This window comes from Salvelinus fontinalis, chromosome 12 (genome assembly GCF_029448725.1).
Source record: "Salvelinus fontinalis isolate EN_2023a chromosome 12, ASM2944872v1, whole genome shotgun sequence".
NCBI classification, from domain to species: domain Eukaryota; kingdom Metazoa; phylum Chordata; class Actinopteri; order Salmoniformes; family Salmonidae; genus Salvelinus; species Salvelinus fontinalis.
The window spans coordinates 48,189,060-48,203,147 of record NC_074676.1 but is presented as its reverse complement, the minus strand read 5'-3'; the positions used below and the strand labels follow the sequence as shown (position 1 = coordinate 48,203,147).

Sequence of the window (14,088 nt, the reverse complement as noted above, 5' to 3'; positions counted from 1 at the left end):
TGTTGTGTATGACAGTGGGGTAAATTGCCAAGCATTCAGCTATTTTGCTGTCATTCAATGAAACTGTCATCAAAATGACGATTTGATGACGTGTTAGATTAAATGTGATACTGCCGAGAGCACTATTAAGGAGCTACTGCCTGGCCATTCAAACTGGTTGTGTTGATAATAATGAGATCCACTGAGGAGTTACATATTGATGTAGCAGGTAGCCTAGTGGTTAAAAGCATTGGGCCAATAATCAAAAGGGTGCTGGTTTGAATCCCCAGGCTGACTAGGTGAAAAAATCTGTTGATGTCCCCTTTAGCAAGGCACTTAACCCTAATTGCTCATCTAAGTCGCTCTGGATAAGAGCGTCTGCTAAATTACTAAAAATGTAAAAATTATAGATTGTTGAATTGTTATGTGCCCAATCCATTTGGGTGCCAATGCCATTTTGTCCTAAATTTAGATTTAGGTTATGGGTTAATGTGAGATTCTCTAACACTGTAATAGCTATCAATGTCAATGATTATTTGGTATTCACTGTTTTTTATTAGAAAAATCATGAATGTAACTAAATGATATGAAGCTGACGTCAGATGTTGTACTCAGATCTATGTTAAGAGGCATCTACGGTACCAGTCAAGGGTTTTTCTTTATTTTTACTATTTTCTACATTGTAGATTAATAGTGAAAATATCAAAACTATGAAATAACACATATGGAATCATGTAGTAACCAAACATTTTTGTATATTTGAGATTCTTCAAAGTAGCCAACCTTTGCCTTGATGACAGCTTTGCACACTCTTGGCATTCTCTCAGTCAGCTTCATGAGGTAGTCACCTGGAATGCATTTCAATTAACAGATGTGCCTTGTTAAAAGTTAATTTGTAGAATTTCTTTCCTTCTTAATGGTTCTGAGCCATCCAGTTGTGTTGTGACAAGGTAGGGTGGTATACAGAAGATAGCCTTATTTGGTAAAAGACCAAGTCCATATTATGGCAAGAACAGCTCAAATAAGCAAAGAGAAATGACAGTCCATCATTACTTTAAGACATGAAGGTCAGTCAATCAGGAAAATGTCAAGAACTTTTAAAGTTTCTTCAAGTGCAGTCGCAAAAACCATTAAGCGTTATGATGAAACTGGCTCCCACGAGGACCGCCACAGGAAAGGAAGACCCAGAGTTACCTCTGCTGCAGAGGATAAGTTTATTAGAGTTAACTGCACCTCAGATTGCAGCCCAAATAAATACTTCACAGAGTTCAAATAACAGACACATCACAACATCAACTGTTCAGAGGAGACCGTGTGATTCAGGCCTTCATGGTCGTATTGCTGCAAAGAAACCACTACTAAAGTACACCAATAATAAGAAGAGACTTGCTTGGGCCAAGAAACCCGAGCAATGGACATTAGGCCGGTAGAAATCTGTCCTTTGTTCTGATAAGTCCAAATCTGAGATTTTTGGTTCCAACCGCTGTGTCTTTGTGAGACGCAGAGTAGGTGAACGGATGATCTCCGCATGTGTGGTTCACACCATGAAGCATGGAGGAGGAGGTGTGATGGTATGGGGGTGCTATTCTTGTGACACTGTCTGTGATTTATTTAGAATTCAAAGCACACTTAACCAGCATGGCTACAGTACCACAGCATTCTGCAGAGATATGCCGCTCCATCTGGTTTGCGCTTAGGGGGACAATGACCCAAAACCCACCTCCAGGCTGTGTAAGGGCTATTTGAACAAGAAGGAGAGTGATGGAGTGCTGAATCAGATGACCTGGCCTCCACAATCACTAGACCTCAACCCAATTGAGATGGACCCGAAAAGCAGCCAACAAGTGCTCAGCATATGTGGGAACTCCTTCAAGACTGTTGGAAAAGCATTCCTCATGAAACTGGTTGAGAGAATGCCAAGAGAGTGCAAAGCTGTGATCAAGGCAAAGGGTGGCTACTTCGAAGAATCTCAAATATAAAATATATTTAGATTTCTTTAACACTTTTTTGGTTACTACATGATTCCCTATGTGTTATTTCATAGGTTTGGTATCTTCACAATTTTCTTTACAATGTAGAAAATAGTAAAAAATAAATGAACACCCTTGCATAAGTAGGTGTGTCCAAACTTTTGACTGGTACTGTATGTTCAAGACTGGAAAAAAAGGAAAAAGAGAGTGAAAAAGCAGCATTTCTCTAAGATGTCGCTCTACAGTGTGTCTCAATATGTGATCTACAGGGTACCGAGACTCACCTGTTCTCATTATATCTGATGCACCTCCGGACATGTCCAGACGAGGGCTGTTGTGCACTTTGAGCACTTCCTTGACCTCTATAAGCAGTCAAGGAAGTGGGGTGAGAAATAGAGATGGAGATAGAGGGGGAGAGAGAAAGAGACAAACACAGAGGAGGTGCCCAGGTTTGGGACAAAGACAGATAAAGAAGACTCCAATGGAATCGTATTGAGATGTCTTCCATTTATGACAAAAATGGGCTCTATTGTATGTAAGATTGCACAGATGCAATTTACAGTATATGATTCATATAATCAGTCAATAATGTCTCAATTGACTATGAATCAGTTAATATATTCCTGAATGAAACAGGAATATATTCCCCCCCCAAAAATGTTACATTGAAAGGAATAACATCACCTTAATATGCTAGCATGACATTATAATCTAGAGTGAATCTAGAGGCAAAGCATTTCTCTAAGATGTCGCTCTACAGTGCGTCTCAGTATGTGATCTACAGGGTACCGAGACTCACCTGTTCTCATTATATCTGATGCACCTCCGGACATGTTCAGACGAGGGCTGTTGCTTCCTTTGAACACTTCCTTAGCCTCTATAAGTGGTCACCGAACAAGGAGGTGGGGTGAGAATGAGAGAGGGAGGGAGAAAGAGAGACAAACACAACAGACTTGTAAAAGAGGAGAAATAAGAGGAGGAGGAATAAGGAAGTGAATGAAGATGTGTTACCTTGAACAGTGCCTGCAGGAGCCTGAGAGAGAGAGAGGGGAGAGAGAGAGAAAACAGTATTTTAATCCATTCATCATAGAGCATCAAACCCAGAAAACGAATGATCAAACCCAGAAAAGACACGATCAAACCCCAAAAACAAATGATAAAACCCAGAAAACGAATGATCAAACCCAGAAAACAAATGATAAAACCCAGAAAACAAATGATAAAACCCTGAAAACTAATGATCAAACCCAGAAAACACATGAATAAACCCAGAAAAGACATGATCAAACACAGAATATACCGTATCAAATCATGCTTATATGCTAGTGAACATGTAAACATTTGTAGGGCATATAGAATGAGAGAGGGTGACCCTTGTGTCAGTGACTTTCTGGTGCCAAGGCACAGCATGATGTTTCAATCACAATTTATGGCATTCTCCGGATGGATGGCCATATGTTTACACATCATAGGAGTGAAGCACACCTACGCCCGTGGCTTTATCCAGGCAGGGATGTTTCCCCGGTAATGTGTGTGAAGCTTTATGCCTTTAGTTTCTATTGTTTCTGGACACTAGGGTGACGCAAATTAAACGCTGGGGGTTATTGAAATCGGGTTCCGCCCTAGGTAGGATATCATGAAGTTGAGTTGCTCCGTTTGTCGTTGCAATCTCCTGGCTATACTTTGTATCGCCATAGTTGCAGTGTATGCTATGTTACAGACTTTGATAAAATAAAATTACCTTACATTGAAGGCTTATGGTATGCACTTTTTTGATAATTGTATTCTTATTGCAGTACTTTTAAATTGGATGCATACTGTAGTAATATTCATATTTTAGGGTAATATACTTTAATTGATGTAAAGGTCTAATGGTAAACCTCTTACGGATCGTCCCCTTTTTTTCAATTTTCGCCTAAAATGACATACCCAAATCTAACTGCCTGTAGCTCAGGCCCTGAAGCAAGGATATGCATATTCTTGGTACCATTTGAAATGAAACACATTGAAGTTTGTGGAAATGTGAAAGGAATATAGGAGAATATACCATCCTCTTTGAAATGCAAGAGAAAGGCCATAATGTATTATTCCAGTCCAGATGCAATTTAGATTTTGGCCACTAGATGGCAGCAGTGTACGTGCAAAGGTTTAGACTGATGAACCATTGTATTTCTGGTCAAACTTTTGTAGCAAGACCGCCCAAATGTGCCTAATTTGTTTATTAATAACTTTTCATGTTCAAAACTATACACTCTCCTCAAACAATAGCATGGTATTCTTCCACTGTAATAGCTATTGTAAATTGGACAGTCCAGTTAGATTAACAAGAATTTAAGCCAATATCAGATCTGTCTATGTCCTGGGAAATGTTCTTGTTAATTTTACTAGGCAAGTCAGTTAAGAACAAATTCTTATTTTCAATGACGGCCTAGGAACAGTGGGTTAACTGCCTTGTTCAGGGGCAGAACGACAGATTTTTACCTGTGTCAGCTCGGGGATTTGATCTTGCAAACTTTCGCTTACTAGTCCAACACTCCAACCACTAGGCTACCTGCCGTCCACTAGGGTACCTGTCCACTAGGCTACCTGTTACTTACAACCTCATGCTAATTGCATTAGCCTACATTAGCTCAACCGTCCCGCAGGGGACACACCGATCCTGAAGAAGTTTTAATTGCACTACACATATGCTTGGGATTCCACCTCTACTCTAAACTTGACTCAATTAATTTAATTCTAGAGCTCAGTTCACTAGTGCTTTTCCATCCCGAAAATGTATTTCAATTTCAGGAAGAATTTCAATAGCATAAAAACCCTGAAATACTTTGTATAAAAATGTCTCTTTGAGTCTGACAGTTCTACCAAGGTATCATCACCTGACCCAGAAAACTATAATGTGTCTAGAAATGTCTAGATACTTTGAGCTAATTGCTTTCAGTGTAAACTTAAATGACTAAAACCAGATATACAGTATGTAGAAAAGATAATGAACCTACAGAATATATTTTATCATATAATCTTTGAGAACTATTACCAAAAAGAAAGCTTGACAGTCAGGGAGAATTGGCAATTCAAAAAACAATGAATTTAGCAGTATAGATTTTGTTATTATGTTTGAGCAAGTTAAGAACAAATTCTTATTTACAATGACAGCCTACCCCTGCCAAACCCGGACAACACTGGGCAAATTGTGCGCCGCCCATGGGACTCCTAATTACAGCCGGTTGTGATACAGCCTGGAATCAAACCAGGGTCTGTAGTGACACCTCTAGCACTTCAGATGCAGTGCCTTAGACCGCTGCGCCACTCGAGTTCTCCTGACAACCCACAGTTTTGAAGTATTGGATTTGCTTCTTGAAGAGACACTCTTATTCAAAACCATAGCTACATAATGAATGAACATTGTGTCACATATTTAACATATTTCTTTGAAAATCTAGTTTGAGGGAAGGAATATATTTTCCATTGAGGTATGCCATAAAAACAATGTCCGACAAGGAAGCAAGAAAAACGACTGAGGTAGAAAGAGATGCCACATTATATAAGAACTTTCCCTTTGAGGAAAGCGGTGCCAGCATGGATGGTTTAAGGAAGTGGATATTGACTCGTGAAGGAAAGAGCCAACGAGTTCAAGAAGGAGACAGAAAAGACAGAGCATCTTTTCTAGCCGTTGCTATGAAACCCCCATGCTAAAAACTGCCCAGTGTGTGCTGTCAATATGAACTTCCCCTTTGGACAAGAGCCCCCCTCCCGTCATCAACTCTTCCCCATACACAGCTTGTCAGACCCAGTGTCTGACTCTCCAGGCCCATCCGGACTGTCACTAATGATATTACTGATGGCATAATATCGAGATGGCATTTGCTCAAGTGGACATGTCACTGTCAGTCCATCACAAGGGCAGTAACTGTACACACAGAGCTTTTTGCTATCATTTATGACCCAAGGCTTGCTCTGGCAGTCCGCTCCCCCCTTCCCTCGATTCCCACTCCCCTACTTCAAACATGCCCCCCAACTCTCTCTCTCTCACTCACATTCCCCCCCCCCCCCTTACCCTTCACACACACACCCTAAGCAAATACTTGTGTCTCTAATAGTGTGTCAGTGTCCGGTGGACCTGCGATGTCCAGCTGCCCTCAGGGGTGGGGGTGGGGGGGGCTCACTTTGTTGTCGGCAGTCTTGGCTTCCTCCACGTTGGCTGCATCTGTCAGACTCTCTTTGGTGGAGGTCACCGACACGTCCGTCTCCAGGTCCTCCAGTTCCTGCTCCAGTCTGCAGAAAAGGGATAAACGTGATCATTCACACACAGACATGGTCAGTGATGCACACAAACAGTTTGACAATGTGTTCCAAGCCAGATCTAGTATTCCAAATGCAGTTTGGGATTTATGTCTAGTCTATCTAAAATGTTTGTTATTTTGGGCAACTATGCACACAATGAGGGCTTTACAGAGTCAGAAGATACAGCCCATCACACCCAACTACAGAGCTCATCCCCTGGGAAGGTGATACACTGATATTTTTTATTTAAAATGAATTGCTCAGAGCCAAAGAGAAATACCCATGAACTATCCCTTTAAATGCCCTCATATTGTTAAATACCAAAACAACCTCACTGGGGCCTTCCTGGCTACGGCCTATCTAACAGAATTAAGCGCTTATTTGAGATAGGGACAATAGCTTCTCCTTAGCATTATCCCATTCTGTATTCTGCCTAGCGCCGGCCTTGACAGCGGCCATTGTTAGCTGCCGTTGCTCATTGGTAGTTGTGACAGTTTAGTGCCAGTGTTGCCCCAGTCTGAGCCCCAATACAGCCAGCCAGCGCCAGCGTTCTGCCAGGGCTGGGCTGCAGCAGCCAGGAGGAATTTAATCAGTGAAATGGACTGCCAGAGAAGAAGATTGATGACACGGTTTTGCTATGAGTGAGAAAGAAAATGGTTGGATGGATGAGGGAGGGGGTGCGAGTGGAAAGGGGGGAGGGGGGAGGGGGGCTTGGCTACTGGGTCTCCTTTTTGTACTGGAGAGATTGATGAGTGCTGTTCCAGACGTTGTCTGCGTTCGTCTCTCCACCAGTGAGCACCCTCATTACTGCCTCCACCATTACCCCTACCCACTCTCTTAAGTCTGGCTAGTTTTGTCTAAATGGTATTGAGTGCTTTGCAGCATCTGATAGGCCTATCCTCCTTTCCAGCTAAGAGTACAACTTATGTCTTATTAAAATGTTTCAAAGAAACGTTGCAGAAGGGTCTCAATCATAGCAAATGTGCTGCGCCACATTGCCAGAGAGCCGGCATGCAAAAATTAAATAGAGAGAACAGGATATTAGGATTTGACCACGTTAAGAGCAGGTTTTGCCTGGTTAAAGACTGGTGAACTAAAGATATAGAGTGAATCCAGAAACATATAAAGGTAGTAGGTCCACCAGTGTTCCTGGGTTGTAGACGTACCTATTGATGTTCTCCTCAATCCCCTTGAGCTTGGCCTCGTCCTCCGCCAGCTGTTTCTTGGCCTCGTCCTGCTCCGACCCAGCAGCTCCGTCTAGCAACCATTTTTCCCTCAGGGACTTTTGCTGGACAGGACAGAAGAACATAGGAACATCAATCACAGACCAATGTCTGATATCAAATTACTTTTTGTTGAAATATTGTGCTTCGTGGTAAAATGTGTGAAAGAGATAACACATTGTAAACTGTAAGTCAGGAGTGTCAAACATTTCTGGCCCCATCAGCAAAATTACATTGACAAGAGTGCCTTTTCTAGAGGACAGAGAGCTTGCAAAATAACACTATGAGACATTATTGTCCCCCCAGATGTTTTTAAAGATATCCTGATCTCTGGCTCATGAACTACAAGGTGTAGGAGCATTAGCTATAACATTAGCAACTGTTTCTTGTTCAGCTTATAATGCTTAATTTTAGGACTGTTATGTGGAGAGCGGACCCTTTATCAGTCTACATACTCACAGAAACAAGGGTACGGTTAGGGTACAGTATTGTTTCCCTCGGGTTCAAAAAGATCAAAACACACAATGTACCTGTCAATACCTTTCAGGGTACATAACCGAATATAACGGAACATTTTTGTAACCAATATTTTGAATATGAATGTACAATCATCACACACTCTCAAGAAAAAGTGGTATGGTGAAGATACATTTCTGTTTCCCAGGGTGGAGGTGTAGATTAGTGGGGGCATGGCTTTCAGTTAGTTATTTTTGGCCAGCCGCGAGTGGAAGTGTTGTACAAGTTTAAGTGGTCTATGGTTATGTAAATTACATTTTGAGCATGTCCTCTGCCTGTTCTGAAGTCTTTATAAAGGATTACATAAGAGCATGTGACAATAATTAATAAGTCATTTGATTTGATTAGGATCTCTTTTAATCCTCATTTGGACTAATCTTCCAAGAGTCCTTAAACATTCAAATAAATGTATAATACGATCACATTTTCACAAATAACACGCTGTTTCAAACATACATAATACACTAACATATTGGCCAGATAAATACTCAAAAATTGATTGATTCTTCATCTACCATAGTCCAGCACAACTTTCCTATGTATTATATTTAAATGGTTTTAAAGTATTGTTGGAATGTATATATTGAAAGGTTTCTGGTTTGCTCAGTTAAATTATTTAATTTCTTTATTGCTCTAAATCGAAATGTTCTCTTGCCTATTTCTCTTTTTTGTCTGGATAACACATACTGTAGATGGTGGACAATCTATTCCTAGTATTTACTGAATGTCTGTCTCTTACCAACTGAATACTATTGTGAATAGAGTTTGGCTGTTTTAAATGGTGTATATTATGAAATAAAATAAGCATGTTATATTCAATTATCTTGTTGATTGATGACCAACCAAGAGCATTGTACATGACTACAACAGAAGAACCATATCTCCACCTTAAAACAATCCTTGCTGCTTAGTTCTGTGCAATCTGCATCCTCCTAATTTCACTTGCTGATGCATTTCCCCAAACCACAGAACAGTAGTTCACCCGACTCTCAATTAAAACTTGTGTTATTTGCTTAAGAATCTTCCCTGGTAAATATTTAGCTATCCTTCTGATCATGCATGCAGTTTAAATGTTATTATTTTTACATCGATGAGTTATTTGAGATGACCATGATAAGCAGTTGTCTAGCTGCACTCCCAGTAGTTTGATTTCTGCCACTTCCTTAATGTGTACTCCTCCCATACTTAATTGTATCCCATGATGTTTTGGCCTTTTCCTGGTGGAACAGACCAACATAACGTTGGTTTTCTTGGTGTTTAAACAAGTTTGTTCCGGCAAACCCACTCCCTGATATATTCCAAATATACTTGTGGAGCTTGCTGTACCTGTTGAACCGATTGACTTGCTGTGGTATCATCTGCAAATATAGTAGCTTGAGTTTCCGATAAGGATAAGGCATAAGGAAAGTCGTTGGTATATATTAAGTAAAGAAGTGGCCCAAGGCAGCTGCCCTGCGGTATTCCACAGTTTAAAGCATGAGGGGAAGAAAATGAACCATTGATATAGGTGGACTGTTTCCTGTCAGTTAGATATGACTGTACCCAATTTAATGCTACCTCCTTAAAACATAATGCAATCATTTTGTCAAAATTATTTAATGATCCACTAAATCAAATGCTGCACTAAAATAAAATAAAATAGTACACCCACAAACCTACCATTACCCATAGCATTGAGCCACTGGTCAGTCATGTCAACCAATGCAGTGGTAGTGGAATGGTTTTTGCGATAAGCATGCTGATTGGCTGTAATCAGATCCTTCTTTTCCATGTACTCCCATATTTGTCTTCTCACAATACCCTCCAATATCTTACTGAGTGAAGGGAGTAGACTAATTGGTTGACTATTGTCAGGAGTAATGGGTTCTTTGTTGTCTTTCGGAATAGGACACGGTTTAGCATGCTTCCATACATGTGCAAACATCCCCTTTTCCAGTGAACAATTAAATATGTATTTCAGTGGAGCTGCAATCTGCAAAGTAAAAAAAATTGTCCATAAGATCATAACCTGTAGATTTACCATTGGGTAATGACTTCAATAGGTTTAACACTTCCTCTACTGACACCATTTGTAGACTAAAAGAGCAGGTTTTGTTGCTCATAATATGATCATCAATCTATTGGACAATAGCTTGTTCGGAAGAATGGGTGTTTACATTAGTGCTCAGTAAATTAATTTTCTTTGTAAAAGAATTTGCAAAATGATTGGCAATATCAGCTGGTTTTGTTATTGTTCTTCCGTCAACCTCCACACTAGATGGGCATGATGAGATAGATGTACCAAGTAAGCCCTTAACTGTATTCCATAACTTTTTACAATAATTTTTACAATCAATAAAAACATTTTTGTAAAATAATGTTTTTTTCTTACGATTCAATTTAACTGCATAATTACATAGTGTTCTATAATTCTGTTAATACATTTCTAGTTTAGATTTGGCTGCTAAGACTTTTGCAATATTTCAATGAAAAAAAACTCACCGAGTTCAATATCAATCCATGGAGATGGACGAGCCCCAAATGTACTCTTTCTTACTGGGGCATGATGGTCCATTACCTCAGTGAGCAAATAAATAAAACCTTCTGTAGCGTGATTTAAATCATCCTCTAGATAAATCAGCTCCCAGGGTACAGCAAATCACTTTGAAATAGCTCATGATTAAATCTTTTAAAATGTCCCTTAACCACAATCCTTGGGGTTTTCTTTGGAACCTTGGTGTTCATGGTTATGGTCACAATATTATGGTCTATCCAGCCCACTGGCATTGATCTGGCTTTTAAGCATTGCAATGGTATATTACAGAAGATCAGATCAATGCATGTGTCTGAACGATGACCCAACTTAGTTGATGATCTAGTAGTATCCTTAACCATTTGTTTCAAACCACAGTTCTCGGCATATCTCATCAATTTAGTTATATTTGAATTATTATGATCCTTCCAATTTATATTAAAATCACCCAAGATTAATACATCTCTGTTAATATCTGTGGCCTGATCAAACCCAGTGCATAAGTCATCCAGATAGGACACCTTAGAGCTAGGAGGTCTATACACACATCCTACCAATATGGCTGCCTGGTGAGGCAGATGTACCTGAGCCCATAGTGCCTCTATTTGACTTACATTAAGGTCATCCCTCCTCTTAAAAGGTATATGATCCTGAATATACAGTGCTACACCCCCACCATTCCAGTCCCTTCTCAGTAGACTATATCCTTGAATGTTCATTTGTCCATCATTTACAGATGCATCTAAATGCGTTTCGGTCCAAGCCAAAATATGAATATGATTTATGTTGACCAAGTTAAAAACCTCATGTATTTTGTTAGGAAGGCTACATACATTAACCTGAGCTATATGCAGCCCTTTCCTTATCAAGTGGAGATCCATAGAGCATGTATTCATTATAGTGGAGATCAATAGAGCATGTATTGATTATAGTTGAAGTTGTCATGATACACTACAACACACAAACTCAGATTCGAACATTGGATTAAAATAGCTAGGGAGTTACTCTAGAGTCCTGATACAGTTGGATTAAAATAGCCAGGAAGTTACTCTAGTCCTGATACAGTTGGATTAAAATAGCCAGGGAGTTACTCTAGAGTCCTGATACAGTTGGATTAAAATAGCCAGGGAGTTACTCTAGAGTCCTGATACAGTTGGATTAAAATAGCCAGAGAGTTACTCTAGAGTCCTGATACAGTTGGATTAAAATAGCCAGGGAGTTACTCTAGTCCTGATACAGTTGGATTAAAATAGCTAGGGGGTTACTCTAGAGTCCTGATACAGTTGGATTAAAATAGCCAGGGAGTTACTCTAGTCCTGATACAGTTGGATTAAAATAGCCAGGGAGTTACTCTAGAGTCCCGATACAGTTGGATTAAAATAGCCAGGGAGTTACTCTAGTCCTGATACAGTTGGATTAAAATAGCCAGGGAGTTACTCTAGAGTCCTGATACAGTTGGATTAAAATAGCCAGGGAGTTACTCTAGAGTCTCGATACAGTTGCCCGATGATGTAAAGTTTATCCATCACCATGGAGACTCGTTGATTCAGGCAATGCTTTTCCTTCATGATAGGATACAGATCTCGGTGGGGAAGTGATCATTCAATCCAAAATCAGTGATTCTGAGTTCTCTGCCCCTGCCCCTGCTCTTCGCCATTTCCTTTTGCTTAAAATTGTCAAAACATGCAATAATAGCCCGGGTCCTATTCCCAGAGGCCTTACCCAATCTATGGACTCTGGAGAAAGTGACATTACGCACAACATCAGTGGGCAGTTTCAGTTGAGTTGATATAAAGTCTTTGTGATTGTGTACTACAGGAAAAGGAGGACCGAGCACGCCCCTATTCTCATAGACGGGGCTGTAGTGGAGCAGGTTGAGAGCTTCAAGTTCCTTGGCGTCCACATCACCAACAAACTAACATGGTCCAAGCACACCAAGACAGTCGTGAAGAGGGCAGGACCAAACCTATTCCCCTTAGGAAACTGAAAAGATTTGACAAGGGTCCTCAGATCCTCAAAAGGTTTTACAGCTGCACCATCGAGAGCATCCTGACGGGTTCCATCACTGCCTGGTATGGCAACTGCTCGGCCTCTGACCGCAAGGCACTACAGAGTGTAGCGCGTATGGCCCAGTACATCACTGGGGCCAAGCTTCCTGCCACCCAGGACCTGCCATCTATACCAGGTGGTGTCAGAGGAAGGCCCAAAAATTGTCAAAGACTCCAGCCACATAGACTGTTCTCTCTGCTACCACGCAAGAAGCGGTACTGGAGCGCCAAGTCTAGGTTCAAGAGGCTTCTAAACAGCTTCTACCCCCAAGCCATAAGACTCTTGAACAGCTAATCAAATGGCTACCCAGACTATTTGCATTGCGCCCCCCCGCCCGCCGTAATGCTGCTGCTCTCTGTTATTATCTATGCATAGTCACTTTAGTAACTCTACCTACATGTACATATTACCGGAATTACCTCAACACCGGGGCCCCGCACATTGACATTGACTCTGTACCGGTACCCCCTGTATATAGGCCCGCTATTGTTATTTACTGCTGCGCTTTAATTATTTGTTATTCTTATCTCTTGCTTTCTTTATTTTTTAGGTATTTTCTTAAAACTGCATTGTTGGTTAAGGGCTTGTAAGTAAACATTTCACTGTAAGGTCTACACCTGTTGTATTCGGTGCATGTGACAAATACAATTTGATTTGAGCAAGGCACTTAACCCTAATTTGCACAACGGGCACCGTACTACTATGACTGACGCTATAAAACAGCGCATTTTACTGCACCTCTCCGGTGTATGTGACAATAATTTTGTATTTATAAGGCTAACTGTAGCTTCCAGCAGTCGGTCACTGTCACAGATCTTTCCACAGAAGGATCTACATGGAAGCAAAAAGTATTTTACCTGGAACCACAAAGGGTTCTCATATGGGGGACAGCTGAAGAAGTCTTTTTGAACCCTTTTTTCTGAGAGTGTACAGTAGCCTACTACACCCAGGGCTCACATGGAGGCATAGCCGCCCTCAAAATCATGTGGCATATCCCTGTTGGTGTGTGCATACTGGATACCAAGGCCTTTGAAACAATGCTAACGTGAATATAACAGACAGATAACATAATATATTATATTTGCTATATTGCTTATTTAGCGTATTCATATTAAAGGCCCAGTGCAGTAAAACATTTGATTGTCCTGTGTTTTATACATATTTCCACAATATGTGGTTGGACTAATACTGTGAAATTGTGAAAATTATGATAATGCCCTTTTAGTGTAAGAGCTGTTTGAAAAGACCGCCTGACATTTCTGCCTGATTTGATGGGATCGATTTTTGTCCTGCCTGGTGACATTACCAGTCCTGCCTGGTGACATTACCAGTCCTGCCTGGTGACATTACCAGTCCTGCCTGGTGACATCACTAGTCCTGCCTGGTGACATCACCAGTCCTGCCTGGTGACATAATTAGACCAATAAGAAAGAGAGTTCCAAACCTCTCAGTAAGATTTCTTAATTGTTACCCAGAAATGATTTGATATTGAGATAAAAATGGCTGCATTGGGCCTTTAACTAATATCATAATAGCTACTCCAACCAAACGGCCTGAA

General features: G+C 40.6%; 1 protein-coding gene across 8 annotated transcripts in view; it reads right to left on the bottom strand.

The window, feature by feature from the left end:
- Nucleotides 1-14,088, bottom strand: part of LOC129867526 (paralemmin-1-like) — a 61,882-nt gene that overhangs the window by 9,752 nt on the left and 38,042 nt on the right. For 6 of the 8 annotated variants that reach the window (XM_055940986.1, XM_055940985.1, XM_055940984.1 and 3 more), the window contains 5 exons: nucleotides 7,397-7,518; nucleotides 6,113-6,221; nucleotides 2,961-2,982; nucleotides 2,749-2,826; nucleotides 2,234-2,311 (listed from right to left, as the gene is read on the bottom strand). In XM_055940986.1, coding sequence (XP_055796961.1) covers nucleotides 2,234-2,311; nucleotides 2,749-2,826; nucleotides 2,961-2,982; nucleotides 6,113-6,221; nucleotides 7,397-7,518 — 409 coding nt within the window. The remainder of the gene's footprint in view (nucleotides 1-2,233; nucleotides 2,312-2,748; nucleotides 2,827-2,960; nucleotides 2,983-6,112; nucleotides 6,222-7,396; nucleotides 7,519-14,088) is intronic. The other 2 variants (XM_055940987.1, XM_055940989.1) reach the window with 1 other exon arrangement.